This window comes from Bos indicus, chromosome 10 (assembly GCF_029378745.1).
Source record: "Bos indicus isolate NIAB-ARS_2022 breed Sahiwal x Tharparkar chromosome 10, NIAB-ARS_B.indTharparkar_mat_pri_1.0, whole genome shotgun sequence".
In the NCBI taxonomy this organism is placed as follows: Eukaryota; Metazoa; Chordata; class Mammalia; order Artiodactyla; family Bovidae; genus Bos; species Bos indicus.
Window position 1 is genome coordinate 19403479 of NC_091769.1, and position 26192 is coordinate 19429670.

At 44.5% G+C, this 26192-nt stretch overlaps 1 protein-coding gene across 5 annotated transcripts in view; it reads right to left on the minus strand.

The window, feature by feature from the left end:
* Positions 1 to 13241: 13241 nt before the first annotated feature.
* Positions 13242 to 26192, minus strand: part of ADPGK (ADP dependent glucokinase) — a 32636-nt gene continuing 19685 nt past the window's right edge. For 3 of the 5 annotated variants that reach the window (XM_019968242.2, XM_070797042.1, XM_070797041.1), the window contains exons 4-7: positions 24686 to 24806; positions 20216 to 20412; positions 19498 to 19596; positions 13242 to 14834 (exon numbers count right to left, since the gene is read on the minus strand). In XM_019968242.2, the coding sequence (XP_019823801.2) occupies positions 14280 to 14834; positions 19498 to 19596; positions 20216 to 20412; positions 24686 to 24806 (972 nt within the window). In that variant the 3' untranslated portion in view covers positions 13242 to 14279. The remainder of the gene's footprint in view (positions 14835 to 19497; positions 19597 to 20215; positions 20413 to 24685; positions 24807 to 26192) is intronic. The other 2 variants (XM_019968243.2, XM_070797043.1) reach the window with 2 other exon arrangements.

The following is a 26192-nucleotide window of genomic DNA, read 5'->3' on the forward strand; positions in this document are numbered from 1 at the left end:
GACAGTAGAGAAGGGGGGAAAAAACGGAACAAAGAGAAAACAAATAGCAAACTCAATCTAGTCATATCAATAAAATGTAACTAGGCTAAACAGTTAAAAAGCAGAGAATGATAAAAAAAAAAAAAAACCTCATACTATATTAATGTCAGATAAAGTAGAGTTCAAAGTCAGGGGTGTTACCAGAAATAGGGGCATTTCATAATGATAAAAAGTCAGTTCAGTAGAAAAACAATCATAAACATGTATGTACCTAACGTTACTTCACAAGACATTAAGTAAAAATTGACAGAATGAAATCCATATACTTGCATGTTAGCGATTTTTCTTTTAGCATTTGATAGACAAGTGTAAAATAACATATTGGCTAGCTTGACCTAATTAAACACTATAAGCAAGAAGTATAGAAAACGCATTCTTTGCAAGTACACACAGTACGTTTAGCAAGACAGACCAAATGCTGGGCCAGAAAACAAGTCTCAAAAGTCAACAGGTTGAAATTTACAGAATATGTTCTCAATACACAGTGTAATTACATTAGAAATTAAAAGGAACATAACTATTACAGAAAACAACATATTTGGAAATTAAACATATGCTTGGAATAACTCATAAGGAAGAAATCAAAGAGAAACTAGTTTGAACTGAATAATGAAAACAAAATTTGCAGGGTTCAGCTAGGAACTATGCTTATAAGGAAACTTACAGCTGTAAATGGTTCTATCGTAGCAAACAATTGTTGATAAAGGTTTCTACCTTAAGCTAAAAACAAAGCAAAATAAACCCATTTCAGGAATTATTAAAGAATAAAAAGCCAAAAGTTTTACCAAAAAAATGCATATGGCAGAAAGTTGACAAATCCCTGCTAAACTGATAAAAAAGAGAGAAATTACCAGTATCAAGAATGGAAGATGGGATAGCATTATAAAGAGACTACAAGACATGAAAAAGAGAAAGGAATGTTACAAGGAATTTTATGACAATAAAACTGGCAACTTGGATGCAACAGACCAAAACTGAAACAAGATGAAATGTGAAGCCTTAAGGCCTGTCAAAGAAATTGAATCTATAAATCAAAAGCTACCCTTTAAGCAAACTGCTGGCTCAGATGATTTCACCAGTGGATTCTAATAAATCCAATCTTACAAAAATTGTTAGAAGACAGGATTGAGAACTTCCCATTATGCCATAAAGAAAACAAAAATCTACAGATTGAGAATATATTCTAGAAGAATAGATTCACAAAATACATCTGACAAAGGACATATCCAGAAACTATTAAAAAAAACAACTACAACTCAGTGATGAAAACTATTGGGTTGGTGAAAAAGTTCGAGTTTTCCTGTAAGAATAACCCAAACAACAACATACACAACCCAACTGAAAAAAAAAAAAAAGGCAAAAAATTTGGATACCTCACAAAGATATATGGCCATATATACTGGCCACATATGAATGGCCAGTAAGCACATGAAAACATGCCCATTGTCTTATCATCAGGGAAATGCAAAGTAAAACCACAAAGAAGTACCACTTGGGACACATCAGGTACACATCAGAATGGCTAAAATCAGACACAACTCCAAATGTCGGCAAGAACAAGAAGCAAACAGAATTGTCATCCATCACTGGGGGTGTAAAATGGTCCATCCACTTTGGAGAAAGGTCTGTACCCGTCCCATGATATATCTCCAACCCAGCAATTCTACGCCAATGGAGTAGAATTTTTACTCAAAAGTAAAAATGATTTTTACCCAAGAGAAAGAAAAATGTCCACACAGACTTGATAACATTCATAAAAGTTGCAAGTGGAAACACTGTATTCACAATACTTTGTAGCCACAAAAAGCAACAAACTACATACAACATCATCTCAAAATCACCTGAATGAGAAGAGCTGCATAGGCTACAGTAATTAAAACTATGGTGCTGGCACAAAAACAGAAATCTAGATCAATGGAATAGGATGGAAAGCAAAGAAATAAACCCGTGCACTTATGGCCAAGTAATCAACAAAGGAGGCAAGAATATACAATGGACATGGCAGTCTCTTCAAATGGTGCTGAGAAAACCAGACAGCTACATGTGAAAGAATGAAAACATTCTCTAACATGGTTATACAAAAATAAAACTCAAAATGGACTAAAGACCTATATGTAAGACTGAATACTATAAAATTTCTAGAGGAAAACATAGCAGAACACTCTTTGATAAATTGCAGCAAGACCTTTTTGGATCTCTAAAGTAATGAAAATAAACACAACCTAATTAAACTTAATGGCTTTTGCACTGCAAAGGAAACCATAAAAAGACAAAGAATGGGAGAAAGGATTTGCAGACAATGCAGCCAACAAGGGATTAATTTCCAGAATATACCAACGCTCGATATTTTTTTAAAAATCTAAAAAACAGGCAGAAGACCTAAATAGACATTTCTCCAAAGAAGATGAACAGATGGCCAAAAGGCACACAAAAAGATTCTCAACATCACTAATTAAGAGAAATGCAAATCAAAACTAAAATGAGGTATCAACTCACACCAGTCAGAATAGTATAATGTCAAAAAGTCTACAAATAACAAATGCTGGTAAGGATGTGGAGAAAAGAACCCTTCTACACTGCTGGTGGGAATGCAATTGGTGGAGCTGCTATGGAGAACTACGGAGGTTCCTTTTCATTGCTGTTCATGGGGTTCTCAAAGCAAGAATACTGAAGTGGTTTGCCATTCCCTTTCTCCAGTGGACCACGTTTTGTCAGAACTTTCTACCATGACCCGTCCATCTTGGGTGGCCCTACACGGCATGGCTCATAAGTTTCATTGGGTTAGACAAGGCTGTGGTCCATGTGACCAGACTGGTTTTCTGTGATTGTGGTTTTCAGTCTGTCTGTCCTCTGACGGAAAAGGATAAGAAGGCTTATGGAAGCTTCCTGATGGGAAAGACTGACTGAGGGGAAAGTGGGTGTTCTGGTGGGCGGGGCCATGCTCAGTAAATTTTTAATCCAATTTTCTGTTGATGGGTGGGGCTGTGTTCCCTCCCTATTATTTACCTGGGGCCAAACTGCTGGGCCAAACTCCCACATTGAAGGTCAGGAAGGGCAGTGGTGAGGAGATACCCCTCGTCCAAGGTAAGGAGCAATGGCTGTGCTTTGCTGGAGCAGCCGTGAAGAGATACCCCATGCCCAAGGTAAGAGAAACCCAAGTAAGACGGTAGGTGTTGCAAGAGGGCATCAGAGGGCAAACACGCTGAAACCATACTCACAGAAAACTAGTCAATCTAATCACACTAGGACCACAGCCTTGTCTAACTCAATGAAACTAAGCCATGCCCGTGGGGCAACCCAAGACGGGCGGGTCATGGTGGAGAGATCTGACAGAATGTGGTCCACTGGAGAAGGGAATGGCAAACCACTGCAGTATTCTTGCTTTGAGAACCCCATGAACAGTATGAAAAGGCAAAATGACAGGATACTGAAAGAGAAACTCCCCAGGTCAGTAGGTGCCCAATATGCTACTGGAGATGAGTGGAGAAATAACTCCAGAAAGAATGAAGGGATGGACCCAAAGCAAAAAGAATACCCAGCTGTGGATGTGACTGGTGATAGAAGCAAGGTCCGATGCTGTAAAGAGCAATATTACATAGGAACTTGGAATGTCAGGTCCATGAATCAAGGCAAATTGGAAGTGGTCAAACAGGAGATGGCAAGAGTGAATGTCGACATTCTAGGAATCAGCAAACTCAAATGGACAGGAATGGGTGAATTTAACTCAGATGACCATTATATCTACTACTGCGGGCAGGAATCCCTCAGAAGAAATGGAGTGGCCATCATGGTTAACAAAAGAGTCCGAAATGCAGTACTTGGATGCAATCTCAAAAACAAAAGAATGATCTCTGTCCATTTCCAAGGCAAACCATTCAATATCACAGTAATCCAAGTTTATGCCCCAACCAGTAACGCTGAAGAAGCTGAAGTTGAACGGTTCTATGAAGACCTACAAGACCTTTTAGAACTTACACCCAAAAAAGATGTCCTTTTCATTATAGGGGACTGGAATGCAAAAGTAGGAAGTCAAGAGACACCTGGATTAACAGGCAAATTTGGCCTTGGAATACGGAATGAAGCAGGGCAAAGAGTTTGCCAAGAAATGCACTGGTCATAACAAACACCCTCTTCCAACAACACAAGAGAAGACTCTACACATGGACATCACCAGATGGTCAACACCGAAATCAGAATGATTATATTCTTTGCAGCCAAAGATGGAGAAGCTCTATACTACAGTCAGCAAAAACAAGACCAGGAGCTGACTGTGGCTCAGACCATGAACTCATTGCTAAATTCAGACTCAAATTGAAGAAAGTAGGGAAAACCACTAGACCATTAAGGTATGACCTAAATCAAATCCCTTATGATTATATAGTGGAAGTGAGAAATAGATTTAAGGGCCTAGATCTGATAGATAGAGTGCCTGATGAACTATGGAATGAGGTTCGTGACATTGTACAGGAGACAGGGATCAAGACCATTCCCATAGAAAAGAAATGCAAAAAAGCAAAATGGCTGTCTGGGGAGGCCTTACAAATAGCTGTGAAAAGCAAAGGAGAAAAGGAAAGATACAAACATCTGAATGCAGAGTTCCAAAGAATAGCAAGAAGAGATAAGAAAGCCTTCTTCAGCGATCAATGCAAAGAAATAGAGGAAAACAACAGAATGGGAAAGACTAGGGATCTCTTCAAGAAAATCAGAGATACCAAAGGAACATTTCATGCAAAGATGGGTTCAATAAAGGACAGAAATGGTATGGACCTAACAGAAGCAGAAGATATTAAGAAGAGATGCCAAGAATACACAGAAGAACTGTACAAAAAAGATCTTCACAACCCAGATAATCACCATGGTGTGATCACTGACCTAGAGCCAGACATCCTGGAATGTGAAGTCAAGTGGGCCTTAGAATTTATCACTATGAACAAAGCTAGTGGAGGTGCTGGAATTTCAGTTGAGCTATTCCAAATCCTGAAAGATGCTGCTGTGAAAGTGCTACACTCAATATGCCAGCAAATCTGGAAAACTCAGCAGTGGCCACAGGACTGGAAAAGGTCAGTTTTCATTCCAATCTCAAAGAAAGGCAATGCCAAAGAATGCTCAAACTACCACACAATTGTACTCATCTCACATGCTAGTAAAGTAATGCTCAAAATTCTCCAAGCCAGGCTTCAGCAATATGTGAACCGTGAACTTCCTGATGTTCAAGCTGGTTTTAGAAAAGGCAGAGGGACCAGAGATCAAATTTCCAACATCCGCTGGATCATGGAAAAAGCAAGAGAGTTCCAGAGAAACATCTATTTCTGCTTTATTGACTATGCCAAAGCCTTTGACTGTGTGGATCACAATAAACTGTGGAAAATTCTTCAAGAGATGGGAATACCAGACCACCTGATCTGCCTCTTGAGAAATTTGTATGCAGGTCAGGAAGCAACAGTTAGAACTGGACATGGAACAACAGACTGGTTCCAAATAGGAAAAGGAGTACGTCAAGGCTGTATATTGTCACCCTATTTATTTAACTTATATGCAGAGTACATCATGAGAAATGCTGGACTGGAAGAAACACAAGCTGGAATCAAGATTGCCGGGAGAAATATCAATAACCTCAGATATGCAGATGATACCACCCTTATGGCAGAAAGTGAAGAGGAACTCAAAAGCCTCTTGATGAAAGTGAAAGTGGAGAGTGAAAAAGTTTGCTTAAAGCTCAACATTCAGAAAACGAAGATCATGGCATCCGGTCCTGTCACTTCATGGGAAATAGATGGGGAAACCGTGGAAACAGACTTTATTTTTTTGGGCTCCAAAATCACTGCAGATGGTGACTGCAGCCACGAAATTAAAAGACGCTTACTCCTTGGAAGGAAAGTTATGACCAACCTAGATAGCATATTCAAAAGCAGAGACATTACTTTGCCAACAAAGGTTCGTCTAGTCAAGGCTACGGTTTTTCCTGTGGTCATGTATGGATGTGAGAGTTGGACTGTGAAGAAGGCTGAGCACCGAAGAATTGATGCTTTTGAACTGTGGTGCTGGAGAAGACTCTTGAGAGTCCCTTGGACTGCAAGGAGATCCAACCAGTCCATTCTGAAGGAGATCAGCCCTGGGATTTCTTTGGAAGGAATGATGCTAAAGCTGAAACTCCAGTACTTTGGCTACCTCATGCAAAGAGTTGACTCAGTGGAAAAGACTCTGATGCTGAGAGGGATTGGGGGCAGGAGAAGGGGAAGACAGAGGATGACATGGCTGGATGGCATCACTGACTCGATGGACGTGAGTCTGAGTGAACTCCGGGAGTTTGTGATGGACAGGGAGGCCTGGTGTGCTGCAATTCATGGTGTCGCAAAGAGTTAGACACGACTGAGCAACTGATCTGATCTGATCTGAAACTGCTGGAGGTAATGAAGATAATGGCGACCTCCTTCAAAAGGTCCCATGCATAGACTGCTACACTCAGTGCCCCCAATCCTGCAGCAAGCCACCCCTGATCCACGCCTCCGCCAGAGACTCCTGGACACTCATGGGCAAGTCTGGGTCAGTCTCTCGTCATGGGGGTAACTGCTCCTTTCTCCTGGATCCTGGTGAGTACCAGGTTCTGTTTGTGCCCACCAAGAGTCTGTTGCCCCAGTCCTATGTAAGTTCTGGCAGCTCTGTGGTGGGGTTAATGGCACGTGCGTTTCGCAGGGGCTCAAACACACCTGACCAAGATGCCCTTGGCAACCTCGTCTGCCCCCTCCAGAGCACGTGGGAGCCAAAAAGCCCCCAAGACGAGTGGAGGGCCTGCCTACCTCCCTCCCTCTGCCCGCTTCCCGAAGCAGAGCCAGGGTGCATTTACAGCGCCGGCTGCAACGGACTGCACAGAAGCGTGACCAAGAGGAGCTACCCCTCGCCCAAATTCGGGCGGCGGCTGAGAGAAGCAACCCCATGCCCGAGGTCAGGGGCGGCGGCTGAGAGGAGCTACCCAACTCCCGAGGTCAGGGGCGGCGGTGGAGAGGAGCAAGCCCACGTCCAAGGAGAGGTGGCTGCATGGGTGCAGGAGGGCTGAGAGGAGCTACTCCACGTTCAAGGTCAGGGGTGGTGGCCAAGAGGAGCAACCCCATGTCCAGGGTAAGGAGCAGCGGCTGCGCTTTGCTGGAGCAGCCGTGAAGAGATGCCCCATGTCCAAGGTAAGAGAAACCCAAGTAAGACGGTAGGTGTTGCGAGAGGGCATCAGAGGGCAGACACACTGAAACCATAATCACAGAAAACTAGCCAATCTGACCACACGGACCACAGCCTTGTCTAACTCAATGAAACTAAGCCATGCCCGTGGGGCAACCCAAGATGGGCAGGTCATGGTGGAGAGGTCTGACAGAATGTGGTCCACTGGAGAAGGGAATGGCCAAACCACTGCAGTATTCTTGCCTTGGGAACCCCATGAACAGTATGAAAAGGCAAAAAAAAAAAAAAAGGATACTGAAAGAGAAACTCCCTAGGTCAGTAGGTGCCCAATATGCTACTGGAGATGAGTGGAGAAATAACTCCAGAAAGAATGAAGGGATGGACCCAAAGCAAAAAGAATACCCAGCTGTGGATGTGACTGGTGATAGAAGCAAGGTCCGATGCTGTAAAGAGCAATACTGCATAGGAACCTGGAATGTCAGGTCCATGAATCAAGGCAAATTGGAAGTGATCAAACGAGATGGCAAGAGTGAACGTCGACCTTCTAGGAATCAGCGAACTAAAGTGGACTGGAAAGGGTGACTTTAACTCAGATGACCATTATATCTACTGTGGGCAGGAATCCCTTAGAAGAAATGGAGTAGCCAGCATAGTCAACAAAAGAGTCCAAAATGCAGTACTTGGATGCAATCTCAAAAACAAAAGAATGATCTCTCTTTGTTTCCAAGGCAAACCATTCAATATCATGGTAATCCAAGCCGATGCCCCAACCAGTAACACTGAGGAAGCTAAAGTTGAACGGTTCTATGACGACCGACAAGACCTTTTAGAACTAACACCCAGAAAAGTCCTTTTCATTATAGGGGACTGGAATGCAAAAGTAGGAAGTCAAGAAACACCTGGAGTAACAGGCAAATTTGGCCTTGGAATACGGAATGAAGCAGGGCAAAGGCTAATAAGAGTTTTGCCAAGAGAACACACTGGTCATAGCAAACACCCTCTTCCAACAACACAAGAAGACTCTACACATGGACATCACCAGATGGTCAACACTGAAATCAGATTGATTATATTCTTTGCAGCCAAAGATGGAGAAACTCTATACAGTCAGCAAAAACAAGACCGGGAGCTAACTGTGGCTCAGATCATGAACTCCTTATTGCCAAATTCAGACTTAAATTGAAGAAAGTGGGGAAAACCACTAGACAATTCAGGTATGACCGAAATAAAATCCCTTATGATTATTCAGTGGAAGTGAGAAATAGATTTAAGGGACTAGATCTGATAAAGTGCCTGATGAACTAAGGACGGAGGTTCGTCACATTGTACAGGAGACGGGGATCAAGACCATCCCCATGGAAAAGAAATACAAAAAAGCAAAATGGCTGGCTGGGGAGGCCTTACAAATAGCTGTGAAAAGAAGAGAGGCGAAAAGCAAAGGAGTAAAGGAAAGATAAAAGCATCTGAATGCAGAGTTCCAAAGAATAGCAAGGAGAGATAAGAAAGCCTTCCTCAGCAATCAATGCAAAGAAACAGAGGAAAACAACAGAATGGGAAAGACTAGAGATCTCTTCAACAAAATTAGAGATACCAAGGGAACATTTCATGCAAAAATGGGCTCGATAAAGGACAGAAATGCTATGGACCTAACAGAAGCAGAAGATAAGAAGAGGTGGCAAGAATACACAGAACTGTACTAAAAAGATCTTCATGACCAAGATAATCACGATGGTATGATCACTGACCTAGAGCCAGACATCCTGGAATGTGAAGTCAAGTGGGCCTTAGAAAGCATCACTATGAATCACTAGTGGAGGTGATGGAATTCCAGTTGAGTTCTTTCAAATCTTGAAAGATGATGCTGTGAAAGTGCTGCACTCAATATGCCAGCAAATCTGGAAAACTCAGCAGTGGCCACAGGACTGGAAAAGGTCAGTTTTCATTCCAATCCCAAAGAAAGGCAATGCCAAAGAATGCTTAAACTACCGCACAATTGTACTCATCTCACACGCTAGTAAAGTAATGCTCAAAATTCTCCAAGCCAGGCTTCAGCAATATGTGAACTGTGAACTTCCTGATGTTCAAGCTGGTTTTAAAAAAGGCAGAGGGACCAGAGATCAAATTGCCAACATCCACTGGATCATGGAAAAAGCAAGAGAATTCCAGAAAAACATCTATTTCTGCTTTATTGACTATGCCAAAGCCTTTGAATGTGTGGATCACAATAAACTGTGGAAAATTCTTCAAGAGATGGGAATACCAGACCACCTGACCTGCCTCTTGAGAAATCTGTATGCAGGTCAGGAAGCAACAGTTAGACTGGACATGGAACAACAGACTGGTTCCAAATAGGAAAAGGAGTACGTCAAGGCTGTATATGGTCACCCTGCTTATTTAACTTATATGCAGAATACATCATGAGAAATGCTGGGCTCGATGAAGCACAAGCTGGAATCAAGATTGCTGAGAGAAGTATCAATAATCTCAGATATGCAGATGACACCACCCTTATGGCAGAAAGTGAAGAATGAAATAGCCTCTTGATGAAAGTGAAAGAGGAGAGTGAAAAAGTTGGCTTAAAACTCAACATTGAGGAAACAAAGACCACAGCGTCTGGTCCCATCACTTCATGGCAAATAGACAGGGCAACAGTGGCTGAGTTTATTTTTCTGGGCTCCAAAATCACTGCAGATGGTGACTGCAGCCATGAAATTAAAAGACGCTTACTCCTTGGAAGAAAAGCTATGACCAACCCAGACAGCATATTAAAAACAGAGACATTACTTTGCCAACAAAGGTCCGTCTAGTCAAGGCTATGGTTTTTCCAGTAGTCATGTATGGATGTGAGAGTTGGACTATAAAGAAAGCTGAGTGCCGAAGAATTGATGCTTTTGAACTCTGGTGTTGGGGGAGTCTTGAGGAGTCTTTAGAGTCTGTTGGACTGCAAGGAGATCCAACCAGTCCATCCTAAAGGAAATCCGTCCTGAATATTCATTGGAAGGACTGATGCTGAAGCTGAAACTCCAATACTTTGGCTACCTGATGTGAACTACTGACTCATCTGAAAAGACCCTGATGCTGAGAAAGATTGCAGGCAGGAGGAGAAGGGGACAAGAGAGGATGAGATGGTTGGATGGCACCACTGACTCAATGGACATAAGTCTGAGTTAACTCCGGAGTTGGTGATGGACAGGGAGGCCTGGCATGCTGCAGTCCATGGGGTTGCAAAGAGTTGGACACAACTGAGTGACTGAACTTAACTGATGGATGTTCCTTACCGTACGATCCTGTAATGCCACTCCTGAGCATATATCCGGAGAAAAATATAATTCGAAAAGATACATGTACCCCAGTGTTCCCTGCAGTGCTATTTACAATAGCCAGGACATGGAAGCAACCTAAATGTCCATCCACAGATGAATGGATAAAGAAGATGTACACACACACACTCACACAGGAATGTTACTCAGCCATTATAGAGCGAAATAATGCCATTTGAAGCAACGTGAGTGGCCGTAGAGTAATATACTGAGTGAAGTAAGCCAGACGGAGGAAGACAAATAGGTTGCTTACTGTGGAGTCTAAAAAATGATGCAAATGAATTTACTTACAAAACAGAGACTCACAGACATAGAAAACAAAATTACGGTTACCAAAGGGAAAGGGGGGAAGATAAAATAGGGAGTTTGGGATTAAAATATATATACTACTATATATAAAATAAATCACCAACAAGGACCTAGTATAGGGCCCAGGTTACTATACTCAGTATCTTGTAATAACCTATAATGGAAGAAAATGTAAAAAAGCAAAAACCTACATATTTATATACACTTATAACAATCAGTTCGCTGTACACCTGAAACTAACACAACATTGTAAATCAACTATTCTTCAATAAAAATTTAAAAATCAAAGTCAGGAAACATTAAAAAACGAGAGCCTTAAACAAAAGGATAAATATCGTATGTTTCCATTTCTAAGAAGTTCCACAACAGACAAAATAATTTATGATGAAAAAGATTATGATGTGTGCTTCGGGGGTCAGGGTTGAGGCTGATGCTATCCTGGAAGTGGCCTGACGGAACTATGTGGGTGATGGAGATGCTCTGTATCTGGACAGGCACTCGGGTTAGATACATATATAGATTTCCCAAAACTTACCAAGTGGACTTGAAATTTCTACAGTTTCATTGTTTGAATGAAAATCTTTACCTAAAAAAAGATCAAAAAATGTTAAATGATCACTGTGGTAGTGCTTCAGTGATTTTCAACTATTTTTAGAGACCCAGGAAATGGCCTATTCAGTTGTAACTGACAATTACCCAACTTTTAAATACGTGCCACATATTGTACTAATATTTTGCTTGGTATTCCTTTTTAATTAACACTATAAGCCTAAGGACCATTACAAGTCTCATTTTACAGATGAGGAAAGATGAGGCTCAGGAAAAGTACCAACATCATATGACACTTGCCATCTCATGCCCTGCAGAGAATTCAGATTTCTTCTGCTGATGAATAATTACTTCTGCCCCACCCAAACTTGACAGAGTAAGAGCATGGAACTGAATCTGCACAGTAACTATTACTGATTTTTGGTTGAATTTTTATGTCTCCTGACAGTGTTCTGTGTGCTGCAGCTTTTCCCTGAACATTAAATCAGTTTTAAGGGAATGCAAGAGTGAGTGATAGAAGTTTTTAGGAAGGATCCTTTTTCACCAGGCATCCTTTCTAGTCCAGGGGATTTTCAAACTATTCTTCTTCATATAAAATCATACATGGAAACCTTTGTAAAATATAGCTGAAAGCCATGGGGCTAGCAGCTCCACCTCTTCAGCTCCACCTCTTCACTCCTCAGGAGTGGCATTACAGGATCGTACAGTAAGGAACATCCATCAGTTAAGTTCAGTCACTCAGTTGTGTCCAAGTCTTTGCAACCCCATGGACTGCAGCATGCCAGGCCTCCCTGTCCATCACCAACTCCCGGAGTTAACTCAGACTTATGTCCATTGAGTCACTGCTGCATCATCTGTCCGTGCTCGATGACGGAGCCCAGTTAATCTTCCTCCCAAAGCTTAATGTGCTTGTAGAAAGGTGGGACGTACACAGAGGGATACACGTACACTCATACCTACACACACACACTCAGGAATATAGTTTTATAAACAATACTTAAAAGAATTATTCCTATGATGTATGATGCATTTTGACACTTTATAACCCAAGTTGATTTAGTCATGATTAATAGTTCAAAACCCACCTTTTGGAAAACACTGCTGTCCACACCTCCTGATCATCTTCCTTGACATCACCAGCGAGAACTGGAGAACTTGTTGAGAATGTACTAAGGACAAGGGCTGCCTGTAAGAAAAAGATGACACGGAGAACATTGCTGCTTAGGGTTAGAACATAAATGATGAATTACTCTTTCTTGGGAAAAGAGAAATTTCTTCTCACTTAAGCTTTTCTAATAAAAACATAAGATTGTTGAATTATTTTTAATTGAGTTTCAAGGCAGACTGATGAGGTAGCAGCCAGAGATTTCCTTAATAAGCTCCTTGGCTTTGAATTTCAGTCTGCATAGTTCTCTAGCCTTGTCTTCAAAGGAGTAATCAAGCTGTTCCTTCTCAGCCAAACCAGGAGGGAAGGTCATAAATTGAGAACGCGAGGTGGCTTTGAGATTCCAGAAGCTGCTGCTGTGAGCCCAGCGTGAATGATTACCCCTGACCCAAGAAGGCCTGCCACCAGTTGACACGTGTTCCCAGTGTTCTCTGAACAAATCGAGATGGCTCTTCACACACATTTTCAAATTACTGGGTCATATTGGCTTGACTGCTTGAGACTAGTATGTCACTTTAAACCAGAGGACAGACCTACAGCTCAGACTCAATGTGATAGGGAAGACAAGATAATCAAACACCTCAACAGCAGAGGAACATGTAAGTCACAAGTCAAGATCAAAATGATTTACATTTTAGCTGGCTCCAGAATCATGGGAGAAATGAAATCAATCACAGACAGACTTAGGATTCCAGAAATGTAAATCGTTTTTAATATATTTAAAAGCACGCTGAAGTCTCGATTTATAAAAATAAATACATAATATGACAAATTTATTTATGATCCTGGGGCTCTTAGGAGGTTGAACTCTTTAACAGATGTGATGTATCACTGTAAAATATACATGATCTGTTATACACCCAGAAGCAGATTCCAGTTGTAAAAGTAAAATTCCTTTAAGGATCAGAATGAACACAGATCAGTCTTCTGCTATAGAAATCATGTCCAGAGCTGGGCAATGAAGGTGGGCCCAGGCACAGCAGCCTCTGACCAGCCAGTCTACAGTTAAGGAGCCAGGGCAGGAAAGTGCAGCCCTTTAGCTCACAGCACCACCCTGCAGGCCAGCCAGGCCCCTAACTGCAGAGTGACTGGTTCCCTCAAGGGCTCCACGAGGCACCCAGCCTCTGCTGTCTCTCTGAAACACAGGAGGGCTATTTTGTCCTTACCTGTGGCTCTGTCTTAATTTGGGAGCAGAAAACTGAAAAGGCGTATTCACTGAATATTGTCATTGTAACACTGAATGGAAATTATGATCCTGTCATGGGTGCTGAGCTGAGAGAATGCAAGAACTCACACTGGGCTTTCAGAGACGGGGAGAACGGGTGAGTGAGCATGCACATCTGAGGTGGGCAAGAAGGGAGTGCTTTCTCCAACTGACATGCTCTCATGGGCAAGGAGTCTGGCCTAAAATACCTGAAAAGGGGTTGGAGAATCAAGTTTTTACCCCTGTAACACACAACATAAAAATAAACAACGAGAACAAAAATCCAGTCTTGTTAGTAGATAGCTGAATTGCGATTAAAACCTGAAATGTTTCTGTGTAATTGTCAAAAGGCTGGAATGTATCTGGTACAGTTTAATCTGCTGTTGTTTCTTTGGCTGTCTTTCAGTTTGATCAACAGAAATGGTTTTTGACATTCTCAATCCTATTTCCCAGAGCACTGAATTCCTGTCATTTTTAGGTTGGCTAGTTTTCCTTCATCAGAAAAATGACCCCAACAACCTTCCTACAAGTGAGGGTGTACTTCTGAATAGAAGAGTCCTTCGGCTGAGATGGCATCTCCGAGGCCCACAGTTCGAACAGGATCTTTACACACCAACACTGGTGTGAAGTGGAAGGACACGCCCTCCCTGTGCCATTCGACCACTGGCTCATTTGGGTTTAACACAACCCTGGAGCCGGCCTCCAAACGGGAGGTCATGAACTCGTGGGGTGCCTTCAGAGATACGCGGCGGGTGTCTATGGTCTCCGTCGCGCAGGCCTGTGTCGCCGCCACGCGGGCGCCTGCAGCCACAGCAGCCAGCTGGTTGGCCCAGTGTCCATCCACAGTCGCCAGGATGTGGTAGGCCAGCGTGTGGAAATGGATCCTGCTGAGGTCAGAGGCTCTGCTTTCACTTTTCCCATGTTCCTTCAAGATCCAAAAGAGGATGTCGCTGACCACGCCCACATCAGGAACACCATTCCAGGAAGAAAGAGAAGAGTGAGGTCCAGATGCCGACTGGCTGAGAAATAACAGCTCCTGTTCATTCAGCCCCAGGGAAGTCACGGCAGGAAAGACCTGCTAACAGAAACAAAATGGGGGTCTCTTTCTGATGGACACCTAGCGCCTAACCTCCTAGGACATGGCCAGTGACGGAAGTCAAGGAGGGAAGGCAGGGCCATCTTCCTTCCTTCCCTGCCTCTGAAGGCACTGAGTGACAGATCAAGGTCACTGTCTTGGCTCTCACACCTCTAGCTATCTCCACTCGCAATATCACACAGTAACCGGGAAGGTGCAGTGATGCTGTATTAGAGCCAGCCTCCTGTTACACGCTGGAGGACAAAGCAGAGTGTGCACTCTGGATTCCTTTCCACAGTGCCCAGTCTCTGCCTCGGCACACGCAGCAGAGCCTCTCACCACTGATGGGGCCTGACTCTCAGTTCCCGAACATCAGCAGGTGTTATACCCGCACAGTGGAGAAGAGCCCACCCCACAGCCAGGGTCGCCAGGAGAGTGCCTCGTGTCAGAGCTAAGTCTTTTGAGCAGGTGTGGATTAGGAAGACTGTTACGCGATAATAACACTGTGGAAAACGGCACCGAACAGGAGCCAAGTCTTCTATTTTGAGGGGAACCACGATGTCCACCTCACTATCTTTCTTACTTAGCACTTCCTTCCTCAGAGCAGGGACTTGCATAAAGTGAATGTTTGTGCAAGAGAGATGAGCCCTGTGTGTATTTATATAAAAGTCAGGGGTGCTCATGTAACAGCACTTCTGCTTGCCGTATGGTCTATATCAGATGCCACGCTAATGGCTCTATTTCACTCACTTCTTGCTGTAACGCTCTGAAGGAAGGAGGGGTTGCCTCCACCTTACAGATAAGGGGACTGAAGCTTAGAAAGGTTAGGTAGATAGTTATGCAGAAAATGAAACAAAGATGGCTTTTTAAAGAAGTGAAAAAATAACCTCAAGGAAGAGAAATACATGAATAAAAATCATACTGAAAAGCACCAGGCGTGAACCCTAATGTAAACTATGGGCTCTACATGACGACGACTTGCCAGTGTTGGTTCACTGACTGTGACAAATATCCCATCTGCGGACAGGGGAGGCTGTGGCTGGGGGCGGGGGTGCGAGAGCCATGCGGGAACTCTACATCCTGCTCACTTCTGCTGTGAGCCTAAAACTGCCCTAAACACCTTTCACATGTTTGACTGATAAGAAAGCACATTTAAAAATCATGTTTCAGCAGGAAAAATAAGAGCACTGCAAAGAAGTAGAAGTAAACCTGTGCTGTGCTCATGGATGCTAACTGTGCAGGATCAAACTGCCAAATGCTTTTTACGCCCCAATCTAGCAGTTCAACTTCTGAGAATGTATCATCCACATGTACCTGGTCATGGGTCGAATTAAATTCATGTAAAAGGGGACGACCCAGAGGGAGGGTATGGGGAGGGGGGAGGGCGGAGGGAGGAGGGTTCAGGATGTGGAACACAGGTATACCTGTGGCGGATTCATTTCGATATTTGGCAAAACTAATACAATATTGTAAAGTTTAAAAATAAAATTTAAAAAAAAAAAGTTAAATTAAAAGTTCATATTTGAACTTTGAAAAAAAAAAAAAGGTTACTCACTGCAGCGCTATAGGAACAGAAAAGGGCAGTGAGCCAAACACTCGGCTCTGGCTGGCATTAAAGACCCTGTGTGCACCACGGCTGCTTCTACGCATGTGGCAGCAGGGAGACTGATGACTCTCCACGTGATGACAGAGAAAACATCTCCAAAATGCATCCAGTGGAAAAAAGCAAAGTGCACAACTGTCTATGCAGTATACTATGCTATCTTTTGGGATAAAGAGGGATGAAATTATAAGGCTCTTCCCCATTTGCTTATATATGCACACAATGAATCTGGAGGGATGAGACAAAACTCGTAAGGAGGTTACTAACAGTGGGTACAAGGGCAGGAGGAAGGGAGATTTCACTGTGCATCTTTTAATATTTTGTGACTTAAACCATACATTACCCCATGAAAGACGTTAAAAAACAAGAGGTTAACTAACCTGCCTAAGTTCACAGAACTAGAGAGTGGCAGGCAAAGCTGGTATTCCAATCCTGGTTTTCAAAATCTGTGCTCTCAAGCATCCTACTCTTGGATTTATCTGATCATTATTACTGTCCAAAGGCTGAACACCTGGGGGCCTGATGGCGAGGGAGTGAAGTGTCCCCCAAATTTCCTTTCTCTGAGCTTCCTGAAGTTCAACTGAAAGCACCGGGGTTGGGTTTTTGGTTTTCTCCTTTGGGTTCCACTGCAAAAGGCATTCACTTCCAACCTCCCCATGCTAGAAGGAGAAACACACACTACGAACCCATTGGTAACACACCCCGTGAAACACATCAAAATCAGACTGATTATAGTTTTTGCAGCCAAAGATGGAGAAGCTCTATACAGTCAGCAAAAACAAGAGTGGGAGCTGACTATGGCTTAGATCATGAACTCCTAATTGCAAAATTCAGACTTAAATTGAAGAAAGTAGGCAAAACCACCAGACCATTCAGGTATGACCTAAATCAAATTCCTTATGATTATACAGTAGAAGTGACAAATAGATTCAAGAGATTAGATCTGATAGAGTGCCTGAAGAACTATGGACAGAAGTTCATGACATTGTATAGGAGGCTGTGATCAAAACCACCCCCAAGAAAAAGAAACACAGAAAGGGAAAGGGTTGTCTGAGGAGGCCTTACAAATAGCTGTGAAAAGAAGAGAAGCGAAAGGCAAAGAAAAGGAAAGATATACCCATCTGAATGCAGAATTCCAAAGAATAGCAAGGAGAGATAAGAAAGCCTTCTTAAGTAATCAATGCAAAGAAATAGAGGAAAACAATAGAAAGGGAAAGACTAGAGATCTCTTCAAGAAAACTAGAAATACCAAGGGAACATTTCATGCAAAGATGGGCACAATAAAGGACAGAAACAGTATGGACCTAACAGAAGCAGAAGATATTAAGAAGAGGTGGCAAGAATACACAGAACTATACAAAAAAGATGTTAAGGACCCAGATAAACATGATGGTGTGATCACCCACCTAGAGCCAGACATCCTGGAGTGCGAAGTCAAGTGGGCCTTAGGGAGCATCACTACAAACAAAGCTAGTGGAGGTGATGGAATTCCAGCTGACCTATTTCAAATCCTAAAAGATGATGCTGTGGAAGTGCTGCACTCAATATGCCAGCAGATTTGGAAAACTCAGCAGTGGCCACAGGACTGGAAAAGGTCAGTTTTCATTCTAATTCCAGAGAAAGGGAATGCCAAAGAATGTTCAAACTACTGCACAAATGCACTCACCTCACACACTAGCAAAGTAATGCTCAAAATTCTCCAAGCCAGGCTTCAACAGTACTTGAACCATGAACTTCCAGATGTTCAAGTTGGATTTAGAAAAGGCAGAGGAACCAGAGATCAAATTGCCAACATCCATTAGATCATAGAAAAAGCAAAAGAGTTCCAGAAAAGCATCCACTTCTGCTTTATTGACTACGCCAAAGCCTTTGACTGTGTGGATCACAGTAAACTATGGAAAATTCTGAAAGAGATGGGAATACAAGACCCCCTGACTTGCCTCCTGAGAAATCTGTATGCAGGTCAAGAAGCAACAGTTAGAACCAGATATGGAACAATGGATTGGTTCCAAACTGGGAAAGAAGTACGTCAAGGATGTATATTGTCACCCTGCTTATTTAACTTCTATGTAGAGTACATCATGTGAAACGCCAGGCTAGATGAAGCACAAGCTGGGATCAAGACTGCTGGGAGAAATATCAATAACCTCAGATATGCAGATAACACCACCCTTATGGCAGAAAACAAAGAGGAACTTAAGAGCCTCTTGATGAAAGTGAAAAAGGAGAGTGAAAAAGCTGGCTTAAAACTCAACATTCAAAAAAATAAGATCATGGCATCTGGTCCCATCACTTTATGGCAAAGAGATGGGGAAACAAAACAGTGACAGGCTTTATTGTTTTGGGCTCCAAAATCACTGCAGATGGTGACTGCAGCCGTGAAATTAAAAGATGCTTGCTCCTTGGAAGGAAAGCTATGACCAACCTAGACAGCATATTAAAAAGCAGAGACATTACTTTGCCAACAAAGGTACTGTCTAGTCAAAGGTATGGTTTTTCCAGTAGTCATGTATGGATGTGGGAGTTGCACCATAAAGAAAGCTGAGTGCTTTTGAACTGTGGTGTTGGAGAAGACTCTTGAGAGTCCCTGGGACTGCAAGATCAAACCAGTCAATCCTGAAGGAAATCAGTCCTTCACTGTAAGGATTGATGCTGAAGCTCCAATACTTTGGCCACCTGATGTGAAGAACTGACTCCTTGGAAAAGACCCTAATGCTGGGAAAGATTGAAGGCAGGAGGAGAAGGGGATGACAGAGGATGAGGTGGTTGGATGGCATCACCAACTCAATGGACATGAGTTTAAGTAAACTCCAGGGGTTGGTGATGGACAGGGAGGCCTGGCGTGCTATACAGTTCATGGGGTCACAAAGAGTCAGACATGCCTTTTTAGTTTAGTTGGCTAAACTGAACTAAATGAACCCATCAGTAACTCTGCCGTCTTCCTAACTTAGCAGGAGATCCTGCTCCAGGGCAGTCCTGGCTCCTGACTTGGATCTCGTGGACCGGGTCTGGGTGAGATGACACCCACAGCACACTGAGCCCCGAGTACTGCCCGTGGGTTACCTGGTGCACAATGGTGCTCATGAGCTCCTTGTTGGTCATGCTGGCCAGCTCCAGGTGAACTGGAACACCCGTAGGGATGTCAGAAATGGAGGTCACGACCTGCAGAGACAAGAGAAGAGCACTGCCATCAGAAACAAGGAGTCAGGCAAGAGGGAAGGATGGGTCCAAGAGGCAGTGCATCCTCATGAGAGCTCCTGGCTACGTGGGCGACCACAGTCTCTGTGGACAAGGGAGGCTTTGCCCAACAGGGACAACTAGGCTCTGCAGGGAGGCGCTGGGGTTAAGGACTTGGAGTGCACTGGGAAACCCCCCTGAACGTTCACACAGCCAGCCTCTTCCTGGGGACCTAAACTGAGCAATCGGCTTCAAGTGCTGTGTGAATCTGCAACACGCTGATGTGAATGAGATGATACGGAAAACATGAAGGACACAGACCACAAACACTGCAGCCTGCAGCCATGTTTGGTTTAGCACAGGAAGCAGAGGCTCAGGCAAGATGATGTTCTGACCTGTCCTACTCAAGCTGCCGCCTGAGCCTGGAAGAACACCATGAGGTGCCCTGCTGGAGTGGGAGGCAGGCTTCTTGGCCTCCACGACCTATCCCGGGAGGCTGGGACCTAGGGCAAGGCAGTGCAGGCTGCAGAGGCCGAGAGAGGCGGAAATCCGAAGGAAAACATGAGCTGCCATCTGTGAAATTCTGTAACAGTGCCACCTTTACCTCCAAGAGCCTCTTCCTCTGGAACTCCTTGCTCTGTCCCTCCATCATGTGCAATCCAGAGAGGACCACAAGGTCTGGCTGAAACTCCTCCAGGCTAGACACAAACACCTCCAGCATATTCATGGCCCCGTTGGAGAGGTCGTGGGAGAAGATGAACCGGTTGGCATGGGGAGCTTTTAACTGGTCCCACTCCTCCCCTAGAAAAGCCCGGTCAACACAACGGGAAGAAAAGGAAGAAGCTTTGAGTCTCCAAGCTGTGTGGGGAAGGCAGGACCTCACTGGAGCCTTGGCTCGGGGCAGGCGGGCCTCTGGATGAGTGAACCCCAGCTGCCATGGCCTAAGGGGAGCACAGTGCCATGGCCAGGACCATGGTTGGCAATAAACCAGAAACCCCAACCCCACAAAAACACAGTATGGGTGCTGTGTGCCTTTGTCAAAGGCTGGCAGGGTCATGCCCCTCGAGTCCCAGGAAAGTTCTGTCCCCTCAGCCCGCATACCCAGGAGCCCGGGTCCCTCCCCACCCAGAGCATGACTCCCAAACCCCAGTGTGCAGCACACCGTGTGGGCCTGCATGCAGGACAGGCTGCTTTTCCTGAAGCAACTTCCACCTCACGGGCGCGCCCTAGCACCTGTCACTTCGTTGGGACCTAAGGAGGCTGGAATTCCAAGAGCCAGGCTGACCACACCCCACCCCCCAGCCCTGCTGCCCAATGGTGACTTCTGGGCATTTGATCTGGAAGCTAAGAGTAAACGGCTGCTCCAGCCTCCTGTGAGCAAGCTTCTGTGGAATAATGACAGTAATAAGGAATAAAGACTAAGTTCACGCATTATTTCCTCCCTAAATGGTTGCTGACTGCTCAGCCCAAGGTGTGCTCCCGCTACTCTGAGGATCCAGTGGTTTTCCTTTACACAGTTTGATGATCTATCACTTTGCTTTGAGTTTTCTACTGTTTTATTTAGTGTTCAAACCTGTATCATTACTCATCTTTGGGCCACATCCCCACTCAATACTGTGTGTCTTTGATTCCCACAGCCCAGTCACGGCCCCCTGCAGAGCCTGCCCACTCAGTGTTCACTAATCTGACCCAAGCAGGAGGAGGCCAGGCCCTCCCCAGCTGGGTCCTGGGCAGCAGTAGCTGGGAGTCTCTGCAGCTACAGGAGTGCCTCTCAGCATCGGCCTAGTCAGAACCTAGTTTTTAATGTGCAGACAGCAGCCCCTGTAGATCCTGGTGTGCAGTTAGGTGGTGAAGTACCAGTTAAGATGCCCCCCACCCCACATACACACAGCTGCCACACACCCGAGGGGAGGGTGCTGGTGCCTGAGTCCTAAGGGAGGGCCGTGTGGGGCACAAGGTTTTTCCAAGCTCACTCTGCGCCACACCATGAGGATCCCACATTCCTCTCCTTAAAGTCCTGAAAATCTCAAAACTCAGCCTAAGGGCTGCCTAGGCAATTCCTTAAGGCCATGTCCCCCTGAGCACCAGGGGAAAGCAGTCACCCCCAGCCTGGGGTGCTGCCAGAAACTGGCATGATTTATGACCCGCATTTACACAGCTTTCCTTCCACGTGAAGCATCTGTCCCATTTACAAAACCAAAGTCCATATGATGAAGCCTAGTTTTTCATTGGTTTCATCATTTACTGGCTATTCCTTCAGAAAGTTTTTCCCAAGGCAGACTAACCCTGGCAGAGGGTCTCTACGCTGCAGGCTGATCTGTCCCCTGGGTCAGCGCCCCGCTTCCTTCCTGCCTCCGCTGGGCCTCTGTGTTTTTTTTTTTTGGGGGGGGGGGAGTGGGGTGGTGGCAGCCATCCTCCCCTTGCTCTGAGTTCAGCTTTACTGAATCCATTCCTCTGAAAAACATTTTATATGTGGGACATATGTATAAAAATCTATGAAAGCAGGAAAGAAAACATCACCAATTTCCTAAAACCTGATGTAATGGTTATATTTGTTAAAACACCACATTCCTTTCTTAACTCCTCACCCATATCTTATTCTTTGTCCAAAGAAAATGCCCCATGGTGATCCACAGAGCTGATGGCAGCATTCCCCCTCTGCTTCATCTCTGAAGACCCAGTGCAGGGGGCCTCACTGAACTGTCACCTCCGAGCAGACTCAATTCCAGCACCTTCTCCCCCAGGCCACTGCTGTATTAGAGGACTCGGCACGTGACTGTGCCATCATTTATTCAAGAGTCCATCTCCTGTAGTGATGTGTGGGTTGGGGAAGGGGCCCGTGTCTTCTTTTACCAACACACTTTTACTGCCTCACACCACACCTGGCATTCAGCTGCAAGACCGAAATCAGCAAAGGAACAGTGAAGAAGAGGACAGACCCATGACTCAGGTGCCCACAACAAACGATAGGGGTGTGCGTCCTAAACCAACACGATTCTGTACAATGGCAAAAACACGCAACACGGGTATTCTCTGCAGGACAAGACCTGGAACTGCTACTCAGACTGAAAGTGTGCAGAAGCACGATCTAACCCAACCTAGGAGAGAAGAGCCACACAGCATTCAAAACAAACGAATCTCCTCAGCAGAAAGGAGAGGGAGGCAGAAACAAACATGCTTCCGCAAGACAAAGACAAGGAGGGGTGTGGAGAGCTGACCGCTGCAGTTTCCACAGGCCTGATGGAGTGGCTCGAGAAGCAAAATGACTGAAACGCAGACAGGGTGAGCCTGTGATAAAAGTCCATGCCCTTCTTTTCTAGGTTTTGAATTTATTTCCTTAAGTGATCCCTTCTCTCAGTTTATGATCCTGCCCTTCAGCCAGTAAGTCAGCAAAACCAATGCAGTGACTCACTGGCCAAAGCCTGAAAATAAGCTTCTCCGAGGAGGTCTGGTAGGAGAGAAGGGACAAATGTTGACAAATGCCCTCTGGGAATTTACCCATCTAGGTTAGAGGCGCTGGGGATGGATTTATGTTGAGAGAGCTGACCTGAGGGCTGCTGCCACCAGACTAGGTTTCCTCCAGAGGCTGATGAAAATGCAACTTCACACTGAGCTAACTGGAAGGCCGCTGCTTAGTACTAAGAAATAAGGCACGGAAAAGAAAAACCAAAGTGGGAAGCCTGTAAACCCAAGGGTGGAAACAACTTCTTCTCAAGATAAGCTGTGCTGTCTTCTTTACCACATACAAGGCACAGCGGTCAAATACACCAAAGGCTTGGTGCTAGTTCTCTCCACTCCGTCATCACCAGGGACGATGACTGGAACAGGGACCACAGGTTCTGAAGGGAGCACCAACAAAGTGAACACGAGATGGACGTGGAACTAGCAGCAGCGGCAGCAGCGCCCCAAAGGCACACCTTCAGCCGCTCTAGACCCTTCCAGTCAACAGACTGACTCATGCCTTTCGCTGAAGCAGTTCACTGCTCACCACCACCTTCAGGCACTGAAAGCCATTACTCTGCTCACCCATGAAAACTGAGAGAAACTCAAAAACTGTGCAGATGGGAACTGCCCAGTCCAACATTCTGGCTCTAATTTTCAGACTCTGCCCTTCCTAACCCCCTCAATTCTACTAAGCATCCAAAAGAGAAACAGAAACAATTCTTTTTTTGTACTTGGAGGAAGGCGTAATTTTTAAGATGCACTATATTTTATATCTTAAAGTCAATTACTGTAGTAGGTAAGAGCTTCTTAAGCATCAGACTTGGAAGCACTTGGCTAATGCTTATCAACTAAGCACTGCTTTAAGGTACCATTAGTCTATTTAGTTGCTTAAATCTTTAACTTGAGTTAACAATGTGATAAATCGAAAACTCAAGAGTTCTGTGCACAGGAAAGACACAACAGCAAATACATGGACTCAAGCAATTAAAATACATTCTGGTATTTAGGATCTCTCAGAAATCAGATCTGTGTTCTGTTTAACATATAAAATCTAGTCAGGGTAGGGTAGGATGGGGTGAATTTGGAATTCTAAATCTTGCAACATTATATAATGTGAAATAGTATGTGTTGTTAAATATAAAACACTTCCACTAATGCACCCAAAGGAAAGGAAAATCCTTCAAAGGAAGTTTGCCAGAGGCCTGGAATTAATCCTGAGCAGCCTGGAACAGCTTGCCAGCACGGCCGAGGGCAGAACCCAGCACAGAGCTCAGAGATGTTACCTGCCCTTCTCTTTTCTTTGTAATGAAGGAAAACTTTATATACATGTGTTTCACACATTTTCATTTAAGGTGCCTGCTCTCCTACCGCCTGATTTCTCTTGGGTTCAGATCAATCATACTTGAGGACCTGGGAACTTTATTCAGTGTTGTAATACTCTCCATTACTCTCCCTTGAGATAAAGGCCTGTATCAGCTCCATAGGACCAGGGACCAGGAAACGTGTGGTAAGGCAAGAACAGGGCCCTGCCAATTTACAAAGAAACATTTCTAGCGCATTCATACCCCCAACCTGACAACACACAGCCTTCTGACCAGGCTTACGCCATTACTTACTTATTTCCTCTTACCTGCTTGATACTCTAAAATGAGGTGGAACTCATCCACTTCCTGCAATGACTCTGGTGGGACAAATACATTGTCATCAAGGAGCTCATGCAGCTTTGGACCAACTGGACCACAAAGAAGAACCTGGAGACAAGCAATATGAAGTCTATCAGGAGATCTGCCCCCTTCCCGTGAAATCTGTTCAGTAAGGTACATCCAGCACTTTCATTTTTTTCAACAAAAACCACTGGACTCCAAATCCAATTCTGAAAGCTTCTGGTTTGGAGGTATGGACTGGAAGAGCTCCTACCAGGGTGCAGGCCTGGAGGGTATGGACACAAAGTACCCGGAAATGAGAAGCTGGCAAAAGACCCTTGTCAAGCATCCACGTGTGTTACACGGGCACTCGTGCGTCTGCTGAATCCCAGGCACTCTGTTAGGGGCTGAATGTTTGTTCCCCGCCCCTACTCCCGCCCCCCTGGTTTCCATGTCGAAGTCTAACTGTCAATGTGATGATACTGGAAAGGGTTTTCAGGAGGTAAATGAGGTCATATGGGTGGGTTCCTAAACCAATCGGACTGGCAGCCTTAGAAGAAAAGGGGGAGAGAAACTGCTCTTTCTCCACTACATCCATTAAAGAAAGGCCCTCTGAGGACACAGAAGCAGGCAGCAGTCTGCAAGCTGGAAAGAGAATACTCGCCAGGAACTAGCCCCTCCTGCAACTGTGATCCTGGGGCTGTCCAATCTCCAGAACTGTGAGAAAACGAATTTCTGCAGTTCAAGCCACCTCGTCTACTGCATTTTGTCATCAGGGCAGCCTGAGAAGACTAAGATGCACTGTACCTCACTTTCCTTTCTTTACTGACTCACATCCTGTGTAAGCAAAGAGATACTGGGTGCTGTCTGCTCAAAGCTGCCAGACAAAAGCAACTGGTTGACTTGTACACAGTATAGAAAAGAACCTCAGGGTCACAAGACTCCAATCAACCAGTGACCTAACTTGTGGGGGCAGGCTCCCTACTACACTTAGCTGCCTTGTGAACAGGACAGACTTCCCAGCAGAAGAATTAAAGAGCACTTCAGTTCATTAAGTTTGGGGGGAGGTATGCTGCAACTTTTAAAAAATATTTTCTTCAACTCCAACCTCGGCCTCTTCCTGGAAGTTCCTTCTAGAAGCCATGTCACACCTTCTGCTGTTTCTGCCATGCCAGCTCTGGCCCCACTCATGACCAGGCCAGACTCAAAACCACTGAAGCATGAAGGCTTGGACCAGGAATCAAAGGAAAGTCCTCAGAGATGATCGTCATCATTTCAGGTTTAATATGCCCCACCAGAAGCTTCCAAAAGTATTTTTACTTGCTAATTAATCACTTGTTTGTACAGAGGCATTTTCATGTATCTAAGAAATCCCAGCTACTGGGCAAAAATACATCTCCCTCTCCTTGACACATGTCTGCTGTTTGCCAAATCTGAAAAGTCTCACCCCTGTAATTTTATTTATTTTCTCTAATTATTGGCTAGAATTTCGGC